Here is a 25798-nt window from a genome sequence, read left to right on the forward strand (position 1 = left end):
CATTGATTATTTTTGTGTGATTTTGTTGTCAGCACATTCAAATATGTAAAGAAAAAGTATTTAATAAGATTATTTATTTCATTCAGATCTAGGATGTGTTGTTTAAGTGTTCCCTTTATTTTTTTGAGCAATATATATATATATATATATATATATATATATATATATATATATATATATATATATATAGATAGATAGATAGATAGATAGATAGATAGTACCAGTCAAAAGGTTGGACGCACCTACTCATTCAAGGGTTTTTTACTATTTTCGACATTTTAGAATAATAGTGAAGGCATCAAAACTATGAAATAACACATATGGAATCATGTAGCAACCAAAAAAGTGTTAAACAAATCAAAATGTATTTTATATTGGAGATTCTTCAAAGTAGCCACCGTTTGCCTTGATGACAGCTTTGCACACTCTTGGCATTTCTCTCAACCAGTTTTGTAGCTTTACAGTGTTATATATTTTTTAAATGTAATTTTTTATACAAACATTGGAGTTAAACAAGCTTGTATTTTGGCTTCTGATAGAGAATGACTGTTGAACTAAGCTCATTTATACGGTTTATATTATTTTCAGAATCAATGGGAGACATCATTCATTTATAAGTAAAAGAAAAATGGATGTGGATCCAAAAATGGATGTAATAACTGTTTATTCACCTTTAACATAAACACTAGAAACACGCTGGAAATTAGATTCATATATATACATCTGGTAGATCTTAAGAGCCTTTGCTTTGCTGAGCTGTTTGTTTTCAGAAGTGTGCTGCCTGTCTGCTTGCCTTGCTATCAGAGAATTAGAATAATGTGAATAATGAAAAGGGAAGTATATCAGGTATAACAGGTATATCTCACTGGTCACCTCCAAAGCCAATTCCTCTTTTAGCCACCTTTCCTTCCAGTTCTCTGCTGCGGAACGAACTGCAAAAAATCACTGAAGCTGGATTCTCATAACTTTAAGCACCAGCTGTCAGATCACTGCACCTGTACATAGCCCATTTGTAAACAGCCCATCTATCTACCTACCTCATCCCCATACTGTATTTATTTATTTATTTATCTTGCTCCTTTGCACCCCAGTATCTCTACTTGCGCATTCATCTTCTGCACATCTACCATTCGTGTTTAATTGCTATATTGTAATTACTTCGCCACCATGGCCTATTTATTGCCTTACCTCCCTTATCTCACCTCATTTGCACTCACTGTATATAGACTTTTTTTCTATTGTGTTATTGACTGTATGTTTGTTTTACTCCATGTGTAACTCTGTTGTTTATTTGTGTCTCACTGCTTTGCTTTATCTTGGCCAGGTCACAGTTGTAAATGAGAACTTGTTCTCAACTAGCCTACCTGGTTAAATAAAGGTGAAATAAAAAATGTGTTAGTTCAAACCACATTGTAGAACAGAAAAAAGGCAAATGGTAGCAGATAAAATATTAAGCTGGTTAAATAAAACTGTTCTTTAGCCATTCCTCTGTCCCCAACATAATGTCTGTATTTCAAAATGGATGTTTGGAAGTTCTACACCATTTCATTCAGGATAATCTATTCTTTCTAATGATGTAAATGTGGGTAGCATAGTATGCTGTTAAAATTTCAAAAATTGTATTTTCACTCATGGAACTCAGGAGGTCGTCCCATTGTTTCCTATAGGGGTATGACTGTCTTATTTCACCAAAAATCTCAGAATGTGTATATTTAGATTTTTTTTTTTCAAGTCAGACACCACTTTAATCAGGAGAATCTCATCTTTGTAATTATGTAAATCTGGACAGAGAGCTCGGTTGTCATCGATCAATAGACCAGAAAATAGTCAGAATTGTTCATGTTTTCCCTACTTCCTCATTACGCAGACATGCGCGCAGTTTACACTATCGAGGGGTGGATGTTTACACAAGTTGTATTTTTTTCTTCCAGTTTTGTCCAAACAGATTGTAGTGGTAAAATGAAAAAGGGATTAAAAAATGTTGTGATATTTAAGGGAAATGGGAATTCTAAGCATCACTTCAGTCAGAAGAGACTCTGTGAAGGTTTGTTTCAATTCATTTGCCGTCGTTCCAGCTCAGCCAACGTTCTTTGGCTGTTTTTCAGCCTTGGGTGAATTTTTAACTTGTTCTATTGTCCAGCCTAATATTTGCCATATTCTAATATGTCTCTTGTGTCAATGTATCGCCGCTGTCCATGGTCGCCACGGAGGAAACTTCCTGTAGATCTGATTATAATTGGATGGTGAAACTTTCCAGCCAGCCAGAAAAACAAGGCGAAGCAATTCAGGCATTGTTGGAAGTCAGGGCAATATTTTTTTTTAACTATTAAAAAATAATGATTTTTGCAAGAAGTAGAACATTTTAGAATTAAATGTGGAGTGGAACTTATTGTTACGTGATAAAATCACGTGCCTTGCGTACCTTCAGAAGTATGTGGAAATCCTAATTTATTGTCGCAATAAAGAAAGTTTGGCAAAATAAAAATTCCTCCCGTGAAATGGATAAAAATGTTGTCGATCTTTAGAACATTGCTTCCGTTTCCGATGTTGCAATGATTTGTTGTTGTTGTTGTCATTGCTTTTTGTGGAATAAACCCTGGGTGAATGGTAACTTACCTAGTGTCTTGTACTAGTAGCTTTGAGTCTTCGGGTCAGTGCCAACAGGCAGATATTAATTAGTAATGCTGTACAGAACTGATGATGTTTCTGTATACGTTTCTTGTTTTCTATATGATACGACGCATAATGTTCAGCGGCATGGTGCAGCCCCAGGCAGACATACCCCTGCAGTGGGAGATGGCAGGGGACGAGGGTGGCGTGCAGCCCCAGGCAGACATAGCCCTGCAGTGGGACGAGGGTGGCGTGCAGCCCCAGGCAGACATAGCCCTGCAGTGGGACGAGGGCGGCGTGGCTCTTCAGGTTCCCGCTGAGCTGGCAGCCAATGAGGTGGTGTCTAGACTACTGGGAGACAACCAGCAGCTCCGAGGTAGGACTCACACACACACATTTACACACACACACACATTTACTCAAACACATACAAATATTTTATTTGGATCCACAATGAGGCACAGATTGTGTGTGTGTGTGTGTGTGTGTGTGTGTGTGTGTGTGTGTGTGTGTGTGTGTGTGTGTGTGTGTGTGTGTGTGTGTGTGTGTGTGTGTGTGTGTGTGTGTGTGTGTGTGTGTGTGTGTGTGTGTGTGTGTGTGTGTGTGTGTAGAGGCGTTGCAGCGTAGTAACCAGGCCCTGCGTGAGCGCTGTGAGGAGATGGAGGAATGGCAGCGGAGATCTAGAGAAGAGAGGGAGTTCCTCAGCTGTCGTTTCCAGGAGGCCCGAGCGCTAGTGGAGAGACTGGCCATGGAGAACCACAGCCTTACCAGCCTGGCCAGCTCCTCTAGCCCCTCCAACCCTGGACCGAACCAAGGCCTGCTAGTCAACGGCCCCAGCCATGGCTCGGAGACCAACGGACCTATGGCATCCTCTCTGGTCAGTGCAGATAGATTCAATTGTTTTTTTTCCCCCCTCATCAATCTACACACAATACCCTATAATGACAAAGCAAACAGGTTTTTAGAAATGTATTGGCCAGGTGATGAGCGGTGCCAGGTTTCCTCCAAATGTGATGCTTGGCATTCAGGCCAAAGAGTTCACTCTTGGTTTCATCAGACCAGAGAATCTTATTTCTCATGGTCTGAGAGTCCTTTAGGTGCCTTTTAACTGAGTAGTGGCTTGCGTCTGGCCACTCTACCATAAAGGCCTGATTGGTGGAGTGCTGCAGAGATGGTTGTCCTTCTGGAAGGTTCTCCCATCTCCACAGAGGAACTCTGGAACTCTGTCAGAGTGACCATCAGGCCCTTCTCCACCGATTGCTCAGTTTGGCCGGGCGGCCAGCTCTAGGAAGAGTCTTTGTGGTTCCAAACTTCTTCCATTTAAGAATGATGGAGGCCACTGTGTTCTTGGGGACCTTCAATGCTGCAGAAATGTTTTGGTACCCTTCCCCAGATCTGTTCCTCAACACAATCCTGTCTCAGAGCTCTATGGACAATTCCTTCGACCACATGGCTTGGTTTTTGCTCTGACATTCACTGTCAACTGTGGGACCTTTTATATAGACAGGTGTGTGCCTTTCCAAATCATGTCCAATTAATTGAATTTAACACAGGTGGACTCCAATGAAGTTGTAGAAACATCTCAAGGATGATCAATGGAAACAGGATGCACCTGAGCTCACTTTCAAGTCTCCTAGCAAAAGGTCTGAATACTTGCGTAAATAAGGTATTTTTGTTTTTATTTGTAATAAATATCCTAACATTTCTAAACCTGTTTTTGCTTTGTCATTATGAGGTATTGTGTGTTGAGGAAAATAAATAATTTAACCAATTTTAGAAAAAGGCAGTAACGTTACAAAATATAGAAAAAGTCAAGGGGTCTGAATACATTGTATGTACAGTACCAGTCAAATGTTTGGACACAACTACTCATTCCAGGGTTTTTCTTTATTTTGACTATTTTCTACATTGTAGAATAATAGTGAAGACATCAAAACTATGAAATAACACATATGGACTCATGTACTAACCGAAAAAGTGTTAAACAAATCAAAATATTTTTGAGATTCTTCAAAGTAGCCACCCTTTGCCTTGATGACAGCTTTGCACACTCTTGGCATTCTCTCAACCAGCTTCATGAGGTAGTCACCTGGAATGCATTTCAATTAACAGATGTGCCTTGTTAATATGTGGAATTTCTTACCTTCTTAATGCATTTGAGCCAATCAGTTGTGCTGTGACATGGTAGGGGTGGTATACAGAAGATAGCCCAATTTGGTAAAAGACCAAGTCCATATTATGGCAAGAACAACTCAAATAAGCAAAGACAAACGACATTCCATCATTACTTTAAGACATGAAGGTCAGTCAATCTGGAATATTTTAAGAACTTTGACAGTTTCTTCAAGTGCAGTTGCAAAATCCATCAAGCGCTATGATGAAACTGGCTCTCATGAGGACCGCCACAGGAAAGGAATACAGAGTATAAGTTCATTAGAGTTAACTGCACCTCAAACTGCAGCCCAAATAAATGCTTCAGAGTTCAAGTAACAGATATCTCAACAGCAACTGTTCAGAGGAGACTGCGTGAATCAGGCCTTCATGGTTGAATTGCTGCAAAGAAACCACTACTAAAGGACACCAATAAGAAGAAGAGACTTGCTTGGGCCACGAAACACAAGCAATGGACATTAGAAAAACAAATGATAGTCCCACTAAGCCCAAACCAGATGGGATGGCGTATTGCTGCAGAATGCTGTGGTAGCCATGCTGGTTAAGTGAGCCTTGAATTCTAAATAAATCACAGACAGTGTCACCAGCAAAGCACCCCCCACACCATAACACCTCCTCCTCCATGCTTCACGGTTGAAATCTGTCCTTTGGTCTGATGAGTCCAAATGTGAGATTTTTTTGGTTCCAACCGCCGTGTCTTTGTGAGGCGCAGAGTAGGTGAACGGATGATCTCCACATGTGTGGTTCCCACCATGAAGCATGGAGGAGGAGGTGGTGTGATGGTGTGGGGGTGCTCTCTCTCTCTGTGTGTAATAAAGGAGTTAACCTGAAGTCATGTGCTTTTCCTTTTTAGTTTTTAGCTTCTGTTTCTCCTTCACTCCTTCTTTCAATACAAGCTTGTTGTTTCTATGGCAACGTGGAGATATACTATCTCTCTTTTTCCAACTTCCTGTCTCTTTCTCTAGCCCGCAGGAGGAGGTAAAGACTTTGTCCAGCTGCTGAAGAGCCACAAAGAGAAGTTGGAAGAAGTGATGAGAGATCTGATGAGGAGGAATGAAGAGCTGGAGAAAAAGAGGGATGAGGGAGAGAGAGAGAGAGACTGCCTTCGTCGCTCGGTTGAGCAACTCCGAACCAAACTGGTGTGTGTGTGTGTGTGTTAGGGTCATTCTGTCGAAGAAAGGTAAGAATTGATAGCTTGAAAATGTGAAGTCTTTACTGAGGAGTATAATTGTGTTCCTCAGAGTGGTGGCGTTACCGAGGAAACGGTTCAGCGTTCCGATGCCGCGCCCTCCTCTGACAGGTATGATGTCATTTTCTCACAGTCGGCATCACTTCCTGCTGTGTGCTGATGTGTCTGCTTCCTGTCTCCTCAGCTCCCACCTGGCCAAACTCACAGAGCAACTTCAAGCCACACAGGGCAGGTAAGTGTGTCTCACTATTCTGCCTTGTAGTGGTTATGACCTGTGACCCTAAATATGTCCCTGTGTGTGTGTGTCCCCGTGTGTGTGTGTCCCCGTGTGTGTGTGTCCCCGTGTGTGTGTGTCCCCGTGTGTGTGTGTCCCCGTGTGTGTGTGTCCCCGTGTGTGTGTGTCCCCGTGTGTGTGTGTCCCCGTGTGTGTGTGTCCCCGTGTGTGTGTGTCCGTGTGTGTGTGTCCGTGTGTGTGTGTCCGTGTGTGTGTGTGTGTGTGTGGTGTCCCTGTGTGTGTGTGTAGGTACAGAGAGCTGCAGGAGAAGTTAGATTCCCTCCAGAAGACTTCAGCTCAGAGAGACAGAACTGAAGTGCTGCTGAAACAGAAGGACAAGGACTGTACCCAGGTACACACTTACACACACACACACACACTGTACCCAGGTACACACACACACACGCGCGCACACACACACACACACACACACACACACACACACACACACACACTGTACCCAGGTACACACACACACACACACACACACACACACACACACACACTGTACCCAGGTACACGCACACACACACACACGCACACACACACACACTGTACCCAGGTACACACACACACACACACACACACACACACACACACTACACTGTACCCAGGTACACACACACACACACACACTACACACACACTGTACCCAGGTACACACTGTACCCAGGTACACACTACACACACACACACACACTGTACCCAGGTACTCACACACACACACACACACACACACACTACACACACACTGTACCCAGGTACACACTGTACCCAGGTACACACTACACACACACACTATACACACACACACACACACACACACACACACTACACACACACACTACACACACACTGTACCCAGGTACACACTACACACACACACTACACACACACTGTACCAAGGTACACACCCTGGTCATTTTGTCTAACACTCAGTCCTACTAGACGGTCCTTTCAGTACTCAGAGAAAGCTCTTCCTGTGTGTTTAGCTGGCTAAGGACGGCGAGGCGCTGAAGGCCCAGGTAACATCTCTCCTGGGAGAGCTGAGAGAGAGGCAGAACTGTTTGGACCGGAGCCAGCAGGACCGCAACATATTGGACGATAGGTACGACAACGTTTACCCGATTTTACTCTCTACTGGTGCTGATGGGAGACCGGTTTGGGTTTTATTCTCTACTGGTGCAGATGGAAGACCGGTTTGGGTTTTACTCTCTACTGGTGCTGATGGGAGACCGGTTTGGGTTTTATTCTCTACTGGTGCTGATGGGAGACCGGTTTGGGTTTTATTCTCTACTGGTGCTGATGGGAGACCGGTTTGGGTTTTATTCTCTGCTGGTGCTGATGGGAGACCGGTTTGGGTTTTATTCTCTACTGGTGCTGATGGGAGACCGGTTTGGGTTTTATTCTCTACTGGTGCTGATGGGAGACCGGTTTGGGTTTTACTCTCTACTGGTGCTGATGGGAGACCGGTTTGGGTTTTACTCTCTACTGGTGCTGATGGGAGACCGGTTTGGGTTTTACTCTCTACTGGTGCTGATGGGAGACCGGTTTGGGTTTTATTCTCTACTGGGGGCTGATGGGAGACCGGTTTGGGTTTTATTCTCTACTGGGGGCTGATGGGAGACCGGTTTGGGTTTTATTCTCTACTGGTGCTGATGGGAGACCGGTTTGGGTTTTATTCTCTACTGGTGCTGATGGGAGACCGGTTTGGGTTTTACTCTCTACTGGTGCTGATGGGAGACCGGTTTGGGTTTTACCCTCTACTGGGGGCTGATGGGAGACCGGTTTGGGTTTTATTCTCTACTGGTGCTGATGGGAGACCGGTTTGGGTTTTATTCTCTACTGGTGCTGATGGGAGACCGGTTTGGGTTTTACTTGACCTTGTATAACGGTATTTCAGTTTGTTCAATGTCAGACTCCACTCCTCCACATGGAATGATGTCTGTTTTTATAGTTCACTCTGCTACGTCAGTCATCTTTCTCCTTGTCTCTGCTCCGTCAGTCATCTCTCTCCTTGTCTCTGCTACGTCAGTCATCCCTCTCCTTGTCTCTGCTACGTCAGTCATCTCTCTCCTTGTCTCTGCTACGTCAGTCATCTCTCTCCTTGTCTCTGCTACGTCAGTCATCTCTCTCCTTGTCTCTGCTACGTCAGTCATCCCTCTCCTTTTCTCTGCTACGTCAGTCATCTCTCTCCTTGTCTCTGCTACGTCAGTCATCCCTCTCCTTGTCTTTGCAACGTCAGTCATCCCTCTCCTTGTCTCTGCTACGTCAGTCATCCCTCTTTGTCTCTGCTACGTCAGTCATCCCTCTCTTTGTCTCTGCTACGTCAGTCATCTCTCTCCTTGTCTCTGCTACGTCAGTCATCTCTCTCCTTGTCTCTGCTACGTCAGTCATCTCTCTCCTTGTCTCTGCTACGTCAGTCATCTCTCTCCTTGTCTCTGCTACGTCAGTCATCTCTCTCCTTGTCTCTGCTACGTCAGTTATCTCTCTCCTTGTCTCTGCTACGTCAGTCATCTCTCTCCTTGTCTCTGCTACGTCAGTCATCTCTCTCTGCTACGTCAGTCATCTCTCTCGTCTCTGCTTTGTCAGTCACCTCTCTCCTTGTCTCTGCTTTGTCAGTCATCTCTCTCCTTGTCTCTGCTACGTCAGTCATCTCTCTCCTTGTCTCTGCTACGTCAGTCATCTCTCTCCTTGTCTCTTTCCACGAACACCCCTGTCAACAACAACCACTCGCAGTGACAATATGCAGGGTCAATGCTGCGGATGCAGTGACAATATGCAGGGTCAATGCTGCAGATGCAGTGACAATATGCAGGGTCAATGCTGCAGATGCAGTGACAATATGCAGGGTCAATGCTGCGGATGCAGGGTCAATGCTGCAGATGCAGTGACAATATGCAGGGTCAATGCTGCAGATGCAGTGACAATATGCAGGGTCAATGCTGCGGATGCAGTGACAATATGCAGGGTCAATGCTGCAGATGCAGTGACAATATGCAGGGTCAATGCTGCAGATGCAGTGACAATATGCAGGGTCAATGCTGCAGATGCAGTGACAATATGCAGGGGCAATGCTGCAGATGCAGTGACAATATGCAGGGTCAATGCTGCAGATGCAGTGACAATATGCAGGGTCAATGCTGCGGATGCAGTGACAATATACAGGGTCAATGCTGCGGATGCAGTGACAATATGCAGGGTCAATGCTGCGGATGCAGTGACAATATGCAGGGTCAATGCTGCGGATGCAGTGACAATATGCAGGGTCAATGCTGCGGATGCAGTGACTATGCAGGGTCAATGCCGCGGATGCAGTGACAATATGCAGGGTCAATGCTGCGGATGCAGTGACAATATGCAGGGTCAATGCTGCGGATGCAGTGACAATATGCAGGGTCAATGCTGCGGATGCAGTGACAATATGCAGGGTCAATGCTGCAGATGCGGTGACAATATGCAGGGGTCAATGCTGCGGATGCAGTGACAATATGCAGGGTCAATGCTGCAGATGCAGGGTCAATGCTGCAGATGCAGTGACAATATGCAGGGTCAATGCTGCAGATGCAGGGTCAATGCTGCGGATGCAGTGACAATATGCAGGTCAATGCTGCAGATGCAGTGACAATATGCAGGGTCAATGCTGCAGATACAGTGACAATATGCAGGGTCAATGCTGCAGATGCAGTGACAATATGCAGGGTCAACGCTGCAGATGCAGTGACAATATGCAGGGTAAATGCTGCAGATGCATTGACAATATGCAGGGTCAATGCTGCGGATGCAGTGACAATATGCAGGGGTCAATGCTGCGGATGCAGTGACAATATGCAGGGTCAATGCTGCAGATGCAGGGTCAATGCTGCAGATGCAGTGACAATATGCAGGGTCAATGCTGCAGATGCAGTGACTCCGATGCTGACTTCCACTTTGCCTCTTCATATAAATCCACAAGTGTTCTATAATTCCACTAGTAGTTTGCGTATCTTACTGTCTGCAAACAGCTTGTTGGTATTTTCTTAGCATGTTGTGTGTAAAATAAATAGCTTTAGCCACTAATCTGTAACCAGATTGCTTGTACAGCCTGTTCCAGTGCTGGTATCGACCTAGATCAGCGTGTTGCTGTATATCAGAGAGGAAGCCTTCGTGTTTTTGCTACGTCAAAACTATAGTAAGAGAGAACATTTAATGTAACATGAATTAGGGTCCACCGGGAAACACTGGCCAACACTGGCCCTTACCCTCTCACAATAACTCCTCTCTGGCTTTTTCATTCGTTGTCAATTTTTTTGGTTGAAGTTTCACCGAACAGTATGAAACAATTTGAATGGAGAGAGAGAGCCATTGAAATCAGTTATAATGTATTACCACCATAGTGTTATATACAGGAAGAACATTTATAATGTATTACCACCATAGTGTTATATACAGGAAGAACAGTTAGGATTTTTGTTATTCAAAAACATCATACAATCTCATACTGTCAAAAAGCGTGTGTGTGTGTGTGTGTGTGTGTGTGTGTGTGTGTGTGTGTGTGTTCACACAGCTTGTGGCATGCAGACAACTCTGGTTCCAAACCCATCTTATGTTTCATTGTGGAAAGGGGGGATACCTAGTCAGTTATACAACAGAAAGGGGGATACCTAGTCAGTTATACAACAGAAAGGGGGGATACCTAGTCAGTTATACAACAGAAGGGGAAAGGGGGGATACCTAGTCAGTTATACAACAGAAAAGGGGGATACCTAGTCAGTTATACAACAGAAAGGGGGATGCCTAGTCAGTTATACAACAGAAAGGGGGGATGCCTAGTCAGTTATACAACAGAAAGGGGGGATACCTAGTCAGTTATACAACAGAAAGGGGGATACCTAGTCAGTTATACAACAGAAAGGGGGATACCTAGTCAGTTATACAACAAAGCGGGATACCTAGTCAGTTATACAACAGAAAGGGGGATGCCTAGTCAGTTATACAACAGAAAGGGAAAGGGGGGATACCTAGTCAGTTATACAACAGATAGGGGGATACCTAGTCAGTTATACAACAGAAAGGGAAAGGGGGGATACCTAGTCAGTTATACAACAGAAAGGGAAAGGAGGGATACCTAGTCAGTTATACAACAGAAAGGGAAAGCGGGGATACCTAGTCAGTTATACAACGGAAAGGGGGGATACCTAGTCAGTTATACAACAGAAAGGGGGGATACCTAGTCAGTTATACAACAGAAAGGGAAAGGGGGATACCTAGTCAGTTATACAACAGAAAGGGAAAGGGGGGATACCTAGTCAGTTATACAACAGAAAGGGAAAGGGGGGGATATCTAGTCAGTTATACAACAGAAAGGGGGGGATACCTAGTCAGTTATACAACAGAAAGGGGGGATACCTAGTCAGTTATACAACAGAAAGGGAAAGGGGGGATACCTAGTCAGTTATACAACAGAAAGGGGGATACCTAGTCAGTTGTACAACAGAAAGGGGGATACCTAGTCAGTTATACAACAGAAAGGGGATACCTAGTCAGTTATACAACGGAAAGGGGGGATACCTAGTCAGTTATACAACAGAAAGGGGGATACCTAGTCAGTTATACAACAGAAAGGGAAAGGGGGATACCTAGTCAGTTATACAACAGAAAGGGAAAGGGGGGATACCCAGTCAGTTATACAACAGAAAGGGGGATACCTAGTCAGTTGTACAACAGAAACGGGGGATACCTAGTCAGTTATACAACAGAAAGGGGATACCTAGTCAGTTATACAACAGAAAGAGAAAGGGGGGATACCTAGTCAGTTATACAACAGAAAGGGAAAGGGGGGATACCTAGTCAGTTAGACAACAGAAAGGGAAAGGGGGGATACCTAGTCAGTTATACAACAGAAAGGGGGGATACCTAGTCAGTTATACAACAGAAAGGGAAAGGGGGGATACCTAGTCAGTTGTAAAACAGAAAGGGGGGGATACCTAGTCAGTTATACAACAGAAAGGGAAAGGGGGGGATACCTAGTCAGTTGTACAACAGAAAGGGAAAGGGGGGATACCTAGTCAGTTAGACAACAGAAAGGGAAGGGGGGATACCTAGTCAGTTATACAACAGAAAGGGGGGATACCTAGTCAGTTATACAACAGAAAGGGGGATACCTAGTCAGTTGTAAAACAGAAAGGGGGGATACCTAGTCAGTTATACAACAGAAAGGGAAAGGGGGGATACCTAGTCAGTTGTACAACAGAAAGGGAAAGGGGGGATACCTAGTCAGTTATACAACAGATAGGGGGATACCTAGTCAGTTATACAACAGAAAGGGAAAGGGGGATACCTAGTCAGTTATACAACAGAAAGGGAAAGGGGGATACCTAGTCAGTTATACAACAGAAAGGGAAAGGGGGATACCTAGTCAGTTATACAACAGAAAGGGAAAGGGGGGATACCTAGTCAGTTGTACAACAGAAAGGGGGATACCTAGTCAGTTGTACAACAGAAAGGGGGGTTACCTAGTCAGTTGTACAACAGAAAGGGGGGTTACCTAGTCAGTTGTACAACAGAAAGGGGGGTTACCTAGTCAGTTGTACAACAGAAAGCGGGATACCTAGTCAGTTGTACAATAGAAAGGGGGGATACCTAGTCAGTTGTACAACAGAAAGGGGGGATACCTAGTCAGTTGTACAACAGAAAGGGAAAGGGGGGATACCTAGTCAGTTACACAACAGAAAGGGGATACCTAGTCAGTTATACAACAGAAAGGGGGACACCTAGTCAGTTATACAACAGAAAGGGAAAGGGGGGATACCTAGTCAGTTATACAACAGAAAGGGAAAGGGGGGATACCTAGTCAGTTGTACAACAGAAAGGGGTATACCTAGTCAGTTGTACAACAGAAAGGGGGATACCTAGTCAGTTGTACAACAGAAAGGGGGATACCTAGTCAGTTATTCAACAGAAAGGGAAAGGGGGGATACCTAGTCAGTTAAACAACAGAAAGGGGATACCTAGTCAGTTGTACAACAGAAAGGGGGATACCTAGTCAGTTGTACAACAGAAAGGGAAAGGGGGGATACCTAGTCAGTTATACAACAGAAAGGGGGATACCTAGTCAGTTATACAACAGAAAGGGGGATACCTAGTCAGTTATACAACAGAAAGGGGGGATACCTAGTCAGTTATACAACAGAAAGGGGGATACCTAGTCAGTTATACAACAGAAAGGGGGATACCTAGTCAGTTATACAACAAAGGCAAAGGGGATACCTAGTCATTTATACAACAGAAAGGGAGAGGGGGGATACCTAGTCAGTTATACAACAGAAAGGGAAAGGGGGATACCTAGTCCGTTATACAACAGAAAGGGAAAGGGGGGATACCTAGTCAGTTAGACAACAGAAAGGGGGGATACCTAGTCAGTTATACAACAGAAAGAGCGATACCTAGTCAGTTATACAACAAAGGCAAAGGGGGATACCTAGTCATTTATACAACAGAAATGGAGAGGGGGGATACCTAGTCAGTTATACAACAGAAAGGGAAAGGGGGGATACCTAGTCCGTTATACAACAGAAAGGGAAAGGGGGGATACCTAGTCAGTTATACAACAGAAAGGGGGATACCTAGTCAGTTATACAACAGAAAGGGGGGATACCTAGTCAGTTATACAACAGAAAGGGAAAGGGGTATACCTAGTCAGTTATACAACAGAAAGGGGGGATACCTAGTCAGTTATACAACAGAAAGGGAAAGGGGGGGATACCTAGTCAGTTATACAACAGAAAGGGAAAAGGGGGATGCCTAGTCAGTTATACAACAGAAAGGGGAGTACCTAGTCAGTTATACAACAGAAAGGGGGGATACCTAGTCAGTTATATAACAGAAAGGGAAATTGGGATACATAGTCAGGTATACAACAGAAAGGGAAAGGGGGAATACCTAGTCAGTTATACAACAGAAAGGGAAAGGGGGGATGTCTAGTCAGTTATACAACAGAAAGGGTAAGGGGGGATGCCTAGTCAGTTATACAACAAAGGGAAAGGGGGGATACCTAGTCAGTTATACAACAGAAAGGGGGGATACCTAGTCAGTTATACAACAGAAAGGGGAAATACCTAGTCAGTTGTACAATAGAAAGGGAAAGGGGGATACCTAGTCAGTTGTACAACAGAAAGGGGGATACCTAGTCAATTATACAACAGAAAGGGAAAGGGGGGATACCTAGTCAGTTATACAACAAAGGGAAAGGGGGGATACCTAGTCAGTTATACAACAAAGGGAAAGGGGGGATACCTAGTCAGTTATACAACAAAGGGAAAGGGGGGATACCTAGTCAGTTATACAACAAAGGGAAAAGGGGGATACCTAGTCAGTTATACAACAGAAAGGGGATACCTAGTCAATTATACAACAGAAAGGGAAAGGGGGGATGTCTAGTCAGTTATACAACAGAAAGGGAAAGGGGGGATGCCTAGTCAGTTGTACAACAGAAAGGGAAAAGGGGGATACCTAGTCAATTATACAACAGAAAGGGAAAGGGGGGATACCTAGTCAGTTATACAACAAAGGGAAAGGGGGGATACCTAGTCAGTTATACAACAAAGGGAAAGGGGGGATACCTAGTCAGTTATACAACAAAGGGAAAGGGGGGATACCTAGTCAGTTATACAACAAAGGGAAAGGGGGATACCTAGTCAGTTATACAACAGAAAGGGGGATACCTAGTCAATTATACAACAGAAAGGGAAAGGGGGGATGTCTAGTCAGTTATACAACAGAAAGGGAAAGGGGGGATGCCTAGTCAGTTGTACAACAGAAAGGGAAAGGGGGATACCTAGTCAGTTATATATCGGAAAGGGAAAGGGGGATGCCTAGTCAGTTATACAACAGAAAGGGAAAAGGGGATACCTAGTCCGTTATACAACAGAAAGGGAAAGGGGGATACCTAGTCCGTTATACAACAAAGGGAAAGGGGGATGCCTAGTCAGTTATACAACAGAAAGGGAAAGGGGGATACCTAGTCAGTTATACAACAGAAAGGGAAAGGGGGGATACCTAGTCAGTTATACAACAGAAAGTGGGATACCTAGTCAATTATACAACAGAAAGGGAAAGGGGATACCTAGTCAGTTATACAACAAAGGGAAAGGGGGGATACCTAGTCAGTTATACAACAGAAAGGGGAAAGGGGGATACCTAGTCAGTTATACAACAGAAAGGGAAAGGGGGATACCTAGTCAGTTATACAACAGAAAGGGAAAGGGGGGGATACCTAGTCAGTTATACAACAGAAAGGGAAAGGGGGATACCTAGTCCGTTATACAACAGAAAGGGAAAGGGGGGATACCTAGTCAGTTATACAACAGAAAGGGGGGATACCTAGTCAGTTGTACAACAGAAAGGGGGATACCTAGTCAGTTGTATAACAGAAAGGGGGGATACCTAGTCAGTTATACAACAGAAAGGGGGATACCTCGTCAGTTATACAACAAAGGGGGACACATAGTCAGTTGTACAACAGAAAGGGAAAGGGGATACCTAGTCAGTTGTACAACAGAAAGGGGGGATACCTAGTCAGTTATACAACAGAAAGGGGGGATACCTAGTCAGTTATACAACAGAAAGGGAAAGGGGTGATACCTAGTCAGTTATACAACAGAAAAGGGGATACCTAGTCAGTTGTAAAACAGAAAGGGGGGATACTTAGTCAGTTACACAACAGAAAGGGAAAGGGGGGATACCTAGTCAGTTGTACAACAGAAAGGGGGATACCTAGTCAGTTATTCAACAGAAAGGGAAAGGGGGGATACCTAGTCAGTTAAACAACAGAAAGGGGATACCTAGTCAGTTGTACAACAGAAAGGGGGATACCTAGTCAGTTATACAACAGAAAGGGAAAGGGGGGATACCTAGTCAGTTATACAACAGAAAGGGGGATACCTAGTCAGTTTTACAACAGAAAGGGGGATACCTAGTCAGTTATACAACAGAAAGGGGGATACCTAGTCAGTTATACAACAGAAAGGGGGATACCTAGTCAGTTATACAACAGAAAGGGGGATACCTAGTCAGTTATACAACAAAGGCAAAGGGGGATACCTAGTCATTTATACAACAGAAAGGGAGAGGGGGGATACCTAGTCAGTTATACAACAGAAAGGGAAAGGGGGATACCTAGTCCGTTATACAACAGAAAGGGAAAGGGGGGATACCTAGTCAGTTAGACAACAGAAAGGGGGGATACCTAGTCAGTTGTACAACAGAAAGGCAAAGGGGGATACCTAGTCATTTATACAACAGAAAGGGAGAGGGGGATACCTAGTCAGTTATACAACAGAAAGGGAAAGGGGGATACCTAGTCCGTTATACAACAGAAAGGGAAAGGGGGATACCTAGTCCGTTATACAACAGAAAGGGGGGATACCTAGTCAGTTGTACAACAGAAAGGGAAAGGGGGATACCTAGTCAGTTATACAACAGAAAGGGGGATACCTAGTCAGTTATACAACAGAAAGGGGGGATACCTAGTCAGTTATACAACAGAAAGGGAAAGGGGTATACCTAGTCAGTTATACAACAGAAAGGGGGGATACCTAGTCAGTTATACAACAGAAAGGGAAAGGGGGGGATACCTAGTCAGTTATACAACAGAAAGGGAAAAGGGGGATGCCTAGTCAGTTATACAACAGAAAGGGGAGTACCTAGTCAGTTATACAACAGAAAGGGGGGATACCTAGTCAGTTATACAACAGAAAGGGAAATTGGGATACATAGTCAGTTATACAACAGAAAGGGAAAGGGGGGATACCTAGTCAGTTAACAACAGAAAGGGAAAGGGGGGATGTCTAGTCAGTTATACAACAGAAAGGGAAAGGGGGGATGCCTAGTCAGTTATACAACAAAGGGAAAGGGGGGATACCTAGTCAGTTATACAACAGAAAGGGGGATACCTAGTCAGTTATACAACAGAAAGGGGAAATACCTAGTCAGTTGTACAATAGAAAGGGAAAGGGGGATACCTAGTCAGTTGTACAACAGAAAGGGGGGATACCTAGTCAATTATACAACAGAAAGGGAAAGGGGGGATACCTAGTCAGTTATACAACAAAGGGAAAGGGGGGATACCTTGTCAGTTATACAACAAAGGGAAAGGGGGGATACCTAGTCAGTTATACAACAAAGGGAAAGGGGGATACCTAGTCAGTTATACAACAGAAAGGGGGATACCTAGTCAATTATACAACAGAAAGGGAAAGGGGGATACCTAGTCCGTTATACAACAGAAAGGGAAAGGGGGATACCTAGTCCGTTATACAACAGAAAGGGGGGATACCTAGTCAGTTGTACAACAGAAAGGGAAAGGGGGATACCTAGTCAGTTATACAACAGAAAGGGGGATACCTAGTCAGTTATACAACAGAAAGGGGGGATACCTAGTCAGTTATACAACAGAAAGGGAAAAGGGGTATACCTAGTCAGTTATACAACAGAAAGGGGGGATACCTAGTCAGTTATACAACAGAAAGGGAAAGGGGGGATACCTAGTCAGTTATACAACAGAAAGGGAAAAGGGGGATGCCTAGTAGTTGAAAGGGGAGTACCTAGTCAGTTATACAACAGAAAGGGGGGATACCTAGTCAGTTATACAACAGAAAGGGAAATTGGGATACATAGTCAGTTATACAACAGAAAGGGAAAGGGGGGATACCTAGTCAGTTAACAACAGAAAGGGAAAGGGGGGATGTCTAGTCAGTTATACAACAGAAAGGGAAAGGGGGGATGCCTAGTCAGTTATACAACAAAGGGAAAGGGGGGATACCTAGTCAGTTATACAACAGAAAGGGGGATACCTAGTCAGTTATACAACAGAAAGGGGAAATACCTAGTCAGTTGTACAATAGAAAGGGAAAGGGGGATACCTAGTCAGTTGTACAACAGAAAGGGGGATACCTAGTCAATTATACAACAGAAAGGGAAAGGGGGGATACCTAGTCAGTTATACAACAAAGGGAAAGGGGGGATACCTTGTCAGTTATACAACAAAGGGAAAGGGGGATACCTAGTCAGTTATACAACAAAGGAAAGGGGGGATACCTAGTCAGTTATACAACAGAAAGGGGGGATACCTAGTCAATTATACAACAGAAAGGGAAAGGGGGGATGTCTAGTCAGTTATACAACAGAAAGGGAAAGGGGGATGCCTAGTCAGTTGTACAACAGAAAGGGAAAGGGGGATACCTAGTCAGTTATATATCGGAAAGGGAAAGGGGGATACCTAGTCAGTTATACAACAGAAAGGGAAAGGGGGGATGCCTAGTCAGTTATACAACAGAAAGGGAAAAGGGGATACCTAGTCCGTTATACAACAGAAAGGGAAAGGGGGATACCTAGTCCGTTATACAACAAAGGGAAAGGGGGATGCCTAGTCAGTTATACAACAAAGGGAAAGGGGGATGCCTAGTCAGTTATACAACAGAAAGGGAAAGGGGGATGCCTAGTCAGTTATACAACAGAAAGGGAAAGGGGGGATGCCTAGTCAGTTATACAACAGAAAGGGAAAAGGGGATACCTAGTCCGTTATACAACAGAAAGGGAAAGGGGGATACCTAGTCCGTTATACAACAAAGGGAAAGGGGGATGCCTAGTCAGTTATACAACAGAAAGGGAAAGGGGGATACCTAGTCAGTTATACAACAGAAAGGGAAAGGGGGGATACCTAGTCAGTTATACAACAGAAAGGGGGATACCTAGTCAATTATACAACAGAAAGGGAAAGGGGATACCTAGTCAGTTATACAACAAAGGGAAAGGGGGATACCTAGTCAGTTATACATTAGAAAGGGGAAGGGGGATACCTAGTCAGTTATACAACAGAAAGGGAAAGGGGGGATACCTAGTCAGTTATACAACAGAAAGGGAAAGGGGGGATACCTAGTCAGTTATACAACAGAAAGGGAAAGGGGGATACCTAGTCATTTATACAACAGAAAGGGAAAGGGGGGATGCCTAGTCAGTTATACAACAGAAAGGGAAAAGGGGATACCTAGTCCGTTATACAACAGAAAGGGAAAGGGGATACCTAGTCCGTTATACAACAAAGGGAAAGGGGGATGCCTAGTCAGTTATACAACAGAAAGGGAAAGGGGGATACCTAGTCAGTTATACAACAGAAAGGGAGATACCTAGTCAGTTGTACAACAGAAAGGGAAAGGGGGGATACCTAGTCAGTTGTACAACAGAAAGGGGATACCTAGTCAATTATACAACAGAAAGGGAAAGGGGGATACCTAGTCCGTTATACAACAGAAAGGGAAAGGGGGATACCTAGTCAGTTAGACAACAGAAAGGGGGGATACCTAGTCAGTTGTACAACAGAAAGGGAAAGGGGGATACCTAGTCAGTTATACAACAGAAAGGGGGATACCTAGTCAGTTATACAACAGAAAGGGGGGATACCTAGTCAGTTATACAACAGAAAGGGAAAGGGGTATACCTAGTCAGTTATACAACAGAAAGGGAAAGGGGGGATACCTAGTCAGTTATACAACAGAAAGGGGGATACCTAGTCCGTTATACAACAAAGGGAAAGGGGGATGCCTAGTCAGTTATACAACAGAAAGGGAAAGGGGGATACCTAGTCAGTTATACAACAGAAAGGGAAAGGGGGGATACCTAGTCAGTTATACAGCAGAAAGGGGGATACCTAGTCAATTATACAACAGAAAGGGAAAGGGGATACCTAGTCAGTTATACAACAAAGGGAAAGGGGGATACCTAGTCAGTTATACAACAGAAAGGGGAAGGGGCGATACCTAGTCAGTTATACAACAGAAAGGGAAAGGGGGGATACCTAGTCAGTTATACAACAGAAAGGGAAAGGGGGGATACCTAGTCAGTTATACAACAGAAAGGGAAAGGGGGATACCTAGTCAGTTATACAACAGAAAGGGAAAGGGGGGATGCCTAGTCAGTTATACAACAGAAAGGGAAAAGGGGATACCTAGTCCGTTATACAACAGAAAGGGAAAGGGGATACCTAGTCCGTTATACAACAAAGGGAAAGGGGGATGCCTAGTCAGTTATACAACAGAAAGGGAAAGGGGGATACCTAGTCAGTTATACAACAGAAAGGGAGATACCTAGTCAGTTGTACAACAGAAAGGGAAAGGGGGATACCTAGTCAGTTGTACAACAGAAAGGGAAAGGGGGATACCTAGTCCGTTATACAACAGAAAGGGAAAGGGGGATACCTAGTCAGTTAGACAACAGAAAGGGGGGGATACCTAGTCAGTTGTACAACAGAAAGGGAAAGGGGGATACCTAGTCAGTTATACAACAGAAAGGGGGATACCTAGTCAGTTATACAACAGAAAGGGGGGATACCTAGTCAGTTATACAACAGAAAGGGAAAGGGGTATACCTAGTCAGTTATACAACAGAAAGGGAAAGGGGGATACCTAGTCAGTTATACAACAGAAAGGGGGGATACCTAGTCAGTTATACAACAGAAAGGGGGGATACCTAGTCAGTTATACAACAGAAAGGGAAATTGGGATACATAGTCAGTTATACAACAGAAAGGGAAAGTGGGGATACCTAGTCAGTTATACAACAGAAAGGGAAAGGGGGGATGTCTAGTCAGTTATACAACAGAAAGGGAAAGGGGGGATGCCTAGTCAGTTATACAACAAAGTGAAAGGGGGGATACCTAGTCAGTTATATAACAGAAAGGGGGATACCTAGTCAGTTATACAACAGAAAGGGGAAATACCTAGTCAGTTGTACAATAGAAAGGGAAAGGGGGGATACCTAGTCAGTTGTACAACAGAAAGGGGGATACCTAGTCAATTATACAACAGAAAGGGAAAGGGGGATACCTAGTCAGTTATACAACAAAGGGAAAGGGGGGATACCTAGTCAGTTATACAACAAAGGGAAAGGGGGGATACCTAGTCAGTTATACAACAAAGGGAAAGGGGGGATACCTAGTCAGTTATACAACAAAGGGAAAGGGGGATACCTAGTCAGTTATACAACAGAAAGGGGGATACCTAGTCAATTATACAACAGAAAGGGAAAGGGGGGATGTCTAGTCAGTTATACAACAGAAAGGGAAAGGGGGATGCCTAGTCAGTTGTACAACAAAGGGAAAGGGGGATACCTAGTCAGTTATATATCGGAAAGGGAAAGGGGGATGCCTAGTCAGTTATACAACAGAAAGGGAAATCGGGGATGCCTAGTCAGTTATACAACAGAAAGGGAAAAGGGGATACCTAGTCCGTTATACAACAGAAAGGGAAAGGGGGATACCTAGTCCGTTATACAACAAAGGGAAAGGGGGATGCCTAGTCAGTTATACAACAGAAAGGGAAAGGGGGATACCTAGTCAGTTATACAACAGAAAGGTAAAGGGGGGATACCTAGTCAGTTATATATCGGAAAGGGAAAGGGGGATGCCTAGTCAGTTATACAACAGAAAGGGAAAGGGGGGATGCCTAGTCAGTTATACAACAGAAAGGGAAAAGGGGATACCTAGTCCGTTATACAACAGAAAGGGAAAGGGGGATACCTAGTCCGTTATACAACAAAGGGAAAGGGGGGATGCCTAGTCAGTTATACAACAGAAAGGGAAAGGGGGATACCTAGTCAGTTATACAACAGAAAGGGAAAGGGGGGATACCTAGTCAGTTATACAACAGAAAGGGGGATACCTAGTCAATTATACAACAGAAAGGGAAAGGGGATACCCAGTCAGTTATACAACAAAGGGAAAGGGGGATACCTAGTCAGTTATACAACAGAAAGGGGAAGGGGGATACCTAGTCAGTTATACAACAGAAAGGGAAAAGGGGGATACCTAGTCAGTTATACAACAGAAAGGGAAAGGGGGGGATACCTAGTCAGTTATACAACAGAAAGGGAAAGGGGGATACCTAGTCAGTTATACAACAGAAAGGGAAAGGGGGGATGCCTAGTCAGTTATACAACAGAAAGGGAAAAGGGGATACCTAGTCAGTTATACAACAGAAAGGGAGATACCTAGTCAGTTGTACAACAGAAAGGGAAAGGGGGGATACCTAGTCAGTTGTACAACAGAAAGGGGGATACCTAGTCAATTATACAACAAAGGGAAAGAGGGATACCTAGTCAGTTATACAACAAAGGGAAAGGGGGATACCTAGTCAGTTATAAAACAGAAAGGGAAAGGGGGGATGCCTAGTCAGTTATACAACAGAAAGGGAAAAGGGGATACCTAGTCCGTTATACAACAGAAAGGGAAAGGGGGATACCTAGTCCATTATACAACAAAGGGAAACGGAGATGCCTAGTCAGTTATACAACAGAAAGGGAAAGGGGGATACCTAGTCAGTTATACAACAGAAAGGGGGATACCTAGTCAGTTGTACAACAGAAAGGGAAAGGGGGATACCTAGTCAGTTATACAACAGAAAGGGGGATACCTAGTCAATTATACAACAGAAAGGGAAAGGGGGGATACCTAGTCAGTTATACAACAAAGGGAAAGGGGGGGATACCTAGTCAGTTATACATCGGAAAGGGAAAAGGGGATACCTAGTCCGTTATACAACAGAAAGGGAAAGGGGGATACCTAGTCCGTTATACAACAAAGGGAAAGGGGGATGCCTAGTCAGTTATACAACAGAAAGGGAAAGGGGGATGCCTAGTCAGTTATACAACAGAAAGGGAAAGGGGGGATACCTAGTCAGTTATACAACAGAAAGGGGGGATACCTAGTCAGTTATACAACAGAAAGGGAAAGGGGGGATACCTAGTCAGTTGTACAACAGAAAGGGAAAAAGGGGGATGCCTAGTCAGTTATACAACAGAAAGGGGGAGTACCTAGTCAGTTATACAACAGAAAGGGGGGATACCTAGTCAGTTATACAACAGAAAGGGGGGATACCTAGTCAGTTATACAACAGAAAGGGAAAGGGGGGATGCCTAGTCAGTTATACAACAGAAAGGGAAAGGGGGGATGCCTAGTCCGTTATACAACAGAAAGGGAAAGGGGATACCTAGTCCGTTATACAACAAAGGGAAAGGGGGATGCCTAGTCAGTTATACAACAAAGGGAAAGGGGGATGCCTAGTCAGTTATACAACAGAAAGGGAAAGGGGGGATACCTAGTCAGTTATACAACAGAAAGGGAAAGGGGGATACCTAGTCAGTTATATATCGGAAAGGGAAAAGGGGGATGCCTAGTCAGTTATACAACAGAAAGGGAAAGGGGGGATGCCTAGTCAGTTATACAACAGAAAGGGAAAAGGGGATACCTAGTCCGTTATACAACAGAAAGGGAAAGGGGGATACCTAGTCCGTTATACAACAAAGGGAAAGGGGGATGCCTAGTCAGTTATACAACAGAAAGGGAAAGGGGGATACCTAGTCAGTTATACAACAGAAAGGGAAAGGGGAAACCTAGTCAGTTATACAACAGAAAGGGAAAGGGGGGATACCTAGTCAGTTATACAACAGAAAGGGGGATACCTAGTCAATTATACAACAGAAAGGGAAAGGGGATACCTAGTCAGTTATACAACAAAGGGAAAGGGGGATACCTAGTCAGTTATACAACAGAAAGGGGAAGGGGGATACCTAGTCAGTTATACAACAGAAAGGGAAAGGGGGGATACCTAGTCAGTTATACAACAGAAAGGGAAAGGGGGGGATACCTAGTCAGTTATACAACAGAAAGGGAAAGGGGGATACCTAGTCATTTATACAACAGAAAGGGAAAGGGGGGATGCCTAGTCAGTTATACAACAGAAAGGGAAAAGGGGATACCTAGTCCGTTATACAACAGAAAGGGAAAGGGGATACCTAGTCCGTTATACAACAAAGGGAAAGGGGGATGCCTAGTCAGTTATACAACAGAAAGGGAAAGGGGGATACCTAGTCAGTTATACAACAGAAAGGGAGATACCTAGTCAGTTGTACAACAGAAAGGGAAAGGGGGGATACCTAGTCAGTTGTACAACAGAAAGGGGGGATACCTAGTCAATTATACAACAGAAAGGGAAAGGGGGATACCTAGTCCGTTATACAACAGAAAGGGAAAGGGGGGATACCTAGTCAGTTAGACAACAGAAAGGGGGGATACCTAGTCAGTTATATAACAGAAAGGGAAAGGGGTATACCTAGTCAGTTATAAAACAGAAAGGGAAAGGGGGGATACCTAGTCAGTTATACAACAGAAAGGGAAAGGGGGGATACCTAGTCAGTTATACAACAGAAACGGAAAAGGGGGATGCCTAGTCAGTTATACAACAGAAAGGGGATACCTAGTCAGTTATACAACAAAGGGGGGATACCTAGTCAGTTATACAACAGAAAGGGGGGATACCTAGTCAGTTATACAACAGAAAGGGAAATTGGGATACATAGTCAGTTATACAACAGAAAGGGAAAGGGGGGATACCTAGTCAGTTATACAACAGAAAGGGAAAGGGGGGATGTCTAGTCAGTTATACAACAGAAAGGGAAAGGGGGGATGCCTAGTCAGTTATACAACAAAGTGAAAGGGGGGATACCTAGTCAGTTATACAACAGAAAGGGGGATACCTAGTCAGTTATACAACAGAAAGGGGAAATACCTAGTCTGTTGTACAATAGAAAGGGAAATTGGGATACATAGTCAGTTATACAACAGAAAGGGAAAGGGGGGATACCTAGTCAGTTATACAACAGAAACGGAAAAGGGGGATGCCTAGTCAGTTATACAACAGAAACGGAAAAGGGGGATGCCTAGTCAGTTATACAACAGAAAGGGGGATACCTAGTCAGTTATACAACAAAGGGGGGATACCTAGTCAGTTATACAACAGAAACGGAAAAGGGGGATGCCTAGTCAGTTATACAACAGAAAGGGGGATACCTAGTCAGTTATACAACAAAGGGGGGATACCTAGTCAGTTATACAACAGAAAGGGGGGATACCTAGTCAGTTATACAACAGAAAGGGAAATTGGGATACATAGTCAGTTATACAACAGAAAGGGAAAGGGGGGATACCTAGTCAGTTATACAACAGAAAGGGAAAGGGGGGATGTCTAGTCAGTTATACAACAGAAAGGGAAAGGGGGATGCCTAGTCAGTTATACAACAAAGTGAAAGGGGGGATACCTAGTCAGTTATACAACAGAAAGGGGGATACCTAGTCAGTTATACAACAGAAAGGGGAAATACCTAGTCAGTTGTACAATAGAAAGGGAAAGGGGGATACCTAGTCAGTTGTACAACAGAAAGGGGGATACCTAGTCAATTATACAACAGAAAGGGAAAAGGGGGATACCTAGTCAGTTATACAACAAAGGGAAAGGGGGGATACCTAGTCAGTTATACAACAAAGGGAAAAGGGGGGGATACCTAGTCAGTTATACAACAAAGGGAAAGGGGGGATACCTAGTCAGTTATACAACAAAGGGAAAGGGGGATACCTAGTCAGTTATACAACAGAAAGGGGGATACCTAGTCAATTATACAACAGAAAGGGAAAGGGGGGATGTCTAGTCAGTTATACAACAGAAAGGGAAAGGGGGGATGCCTAGTCA

At 44.1% G+C, this 25798-nt stretch overlaps 2 protein-coding genes across 9 annotated transcripts in view; both read left to right on the forward strand.

Annotated features, from left to right (window-relative positions):
* The window catches only part of LOC123726182 (NF-kappa-B essential modulator), a 123743-nt gene that overhangs the window by 28182 nt on the left and 69763 nt on the right, over positions 1 to 25798 (forward strand). For 3 of the 8 annotated variants that reach the window (XR_006758477.1, XR_006758478.1, XM_045692825.1), the window contains exons 1-7: positions 1260 to 2986; positions 3222 to 3487; positions 5748 to 5921; positions 6024 to 6082; positions 6156 to 6203; positions 6495 to 6597; positions 7238 to 7353. Coding sequence is in view for 4 of the 8 variants with exons in the window: in XM_045692825.1 (XP_045548781.1) it covers positions 2698 to 2986; positions 3222 to 3487; positions 5748 to 5921; positions 6024 to 6082; positions 6156 to 6203; positions 6495 to 6597; positions 7238 to 7353 (1055 nt within the window). In the remaining 4 variants the exon portion in view is untranslated. Of the gene's footprint in view, positions 1 to 1257; positions 2987 to 3221; positions 3488 to 5747; positions 5922 to 6023; positions 6083 to 6155; positions 6204 to 6494; positions 6598 to 7237; positions 7354 to 25798 lie in introns of those variants that run through there. The other 5 variants (XR_006758479.1, XR_006758480.1, XM_045692823.1 and 2 more) reach the window with 4 other exon arrangements.
* Positions 7360 to 9943, forward strand: LOC123726183 (uncharacterized). The gene is made up of 2 exons (XM_045692826.1): positions 7360 to 9249; positions 9849 to 9943. Exon 1 carries the CDS (start codon positions 8022 to 8024, stop codon positions 8985 to 8987), a length of 966 nt encoding a protein of 321 aa, XP_045548782.1. The 5' UTR covers positions 7360 to 8021; the 3' UTR covers positions 8988 to 9249; positions 9849 to 9943.

This window comes from Salmo salar, chromosome ssa13, assembly GCF_905237065.1.
Source record: "Salmo salar chromosome ssa13, Ssal_v3.1, whole genome shotgun sequence".
Lineage (NCBI taxonomy): Eukaryota > Metazoa > Chordata > Actinopteri > Salmoniformes > Salmonidae > Salmo > Salmo salar.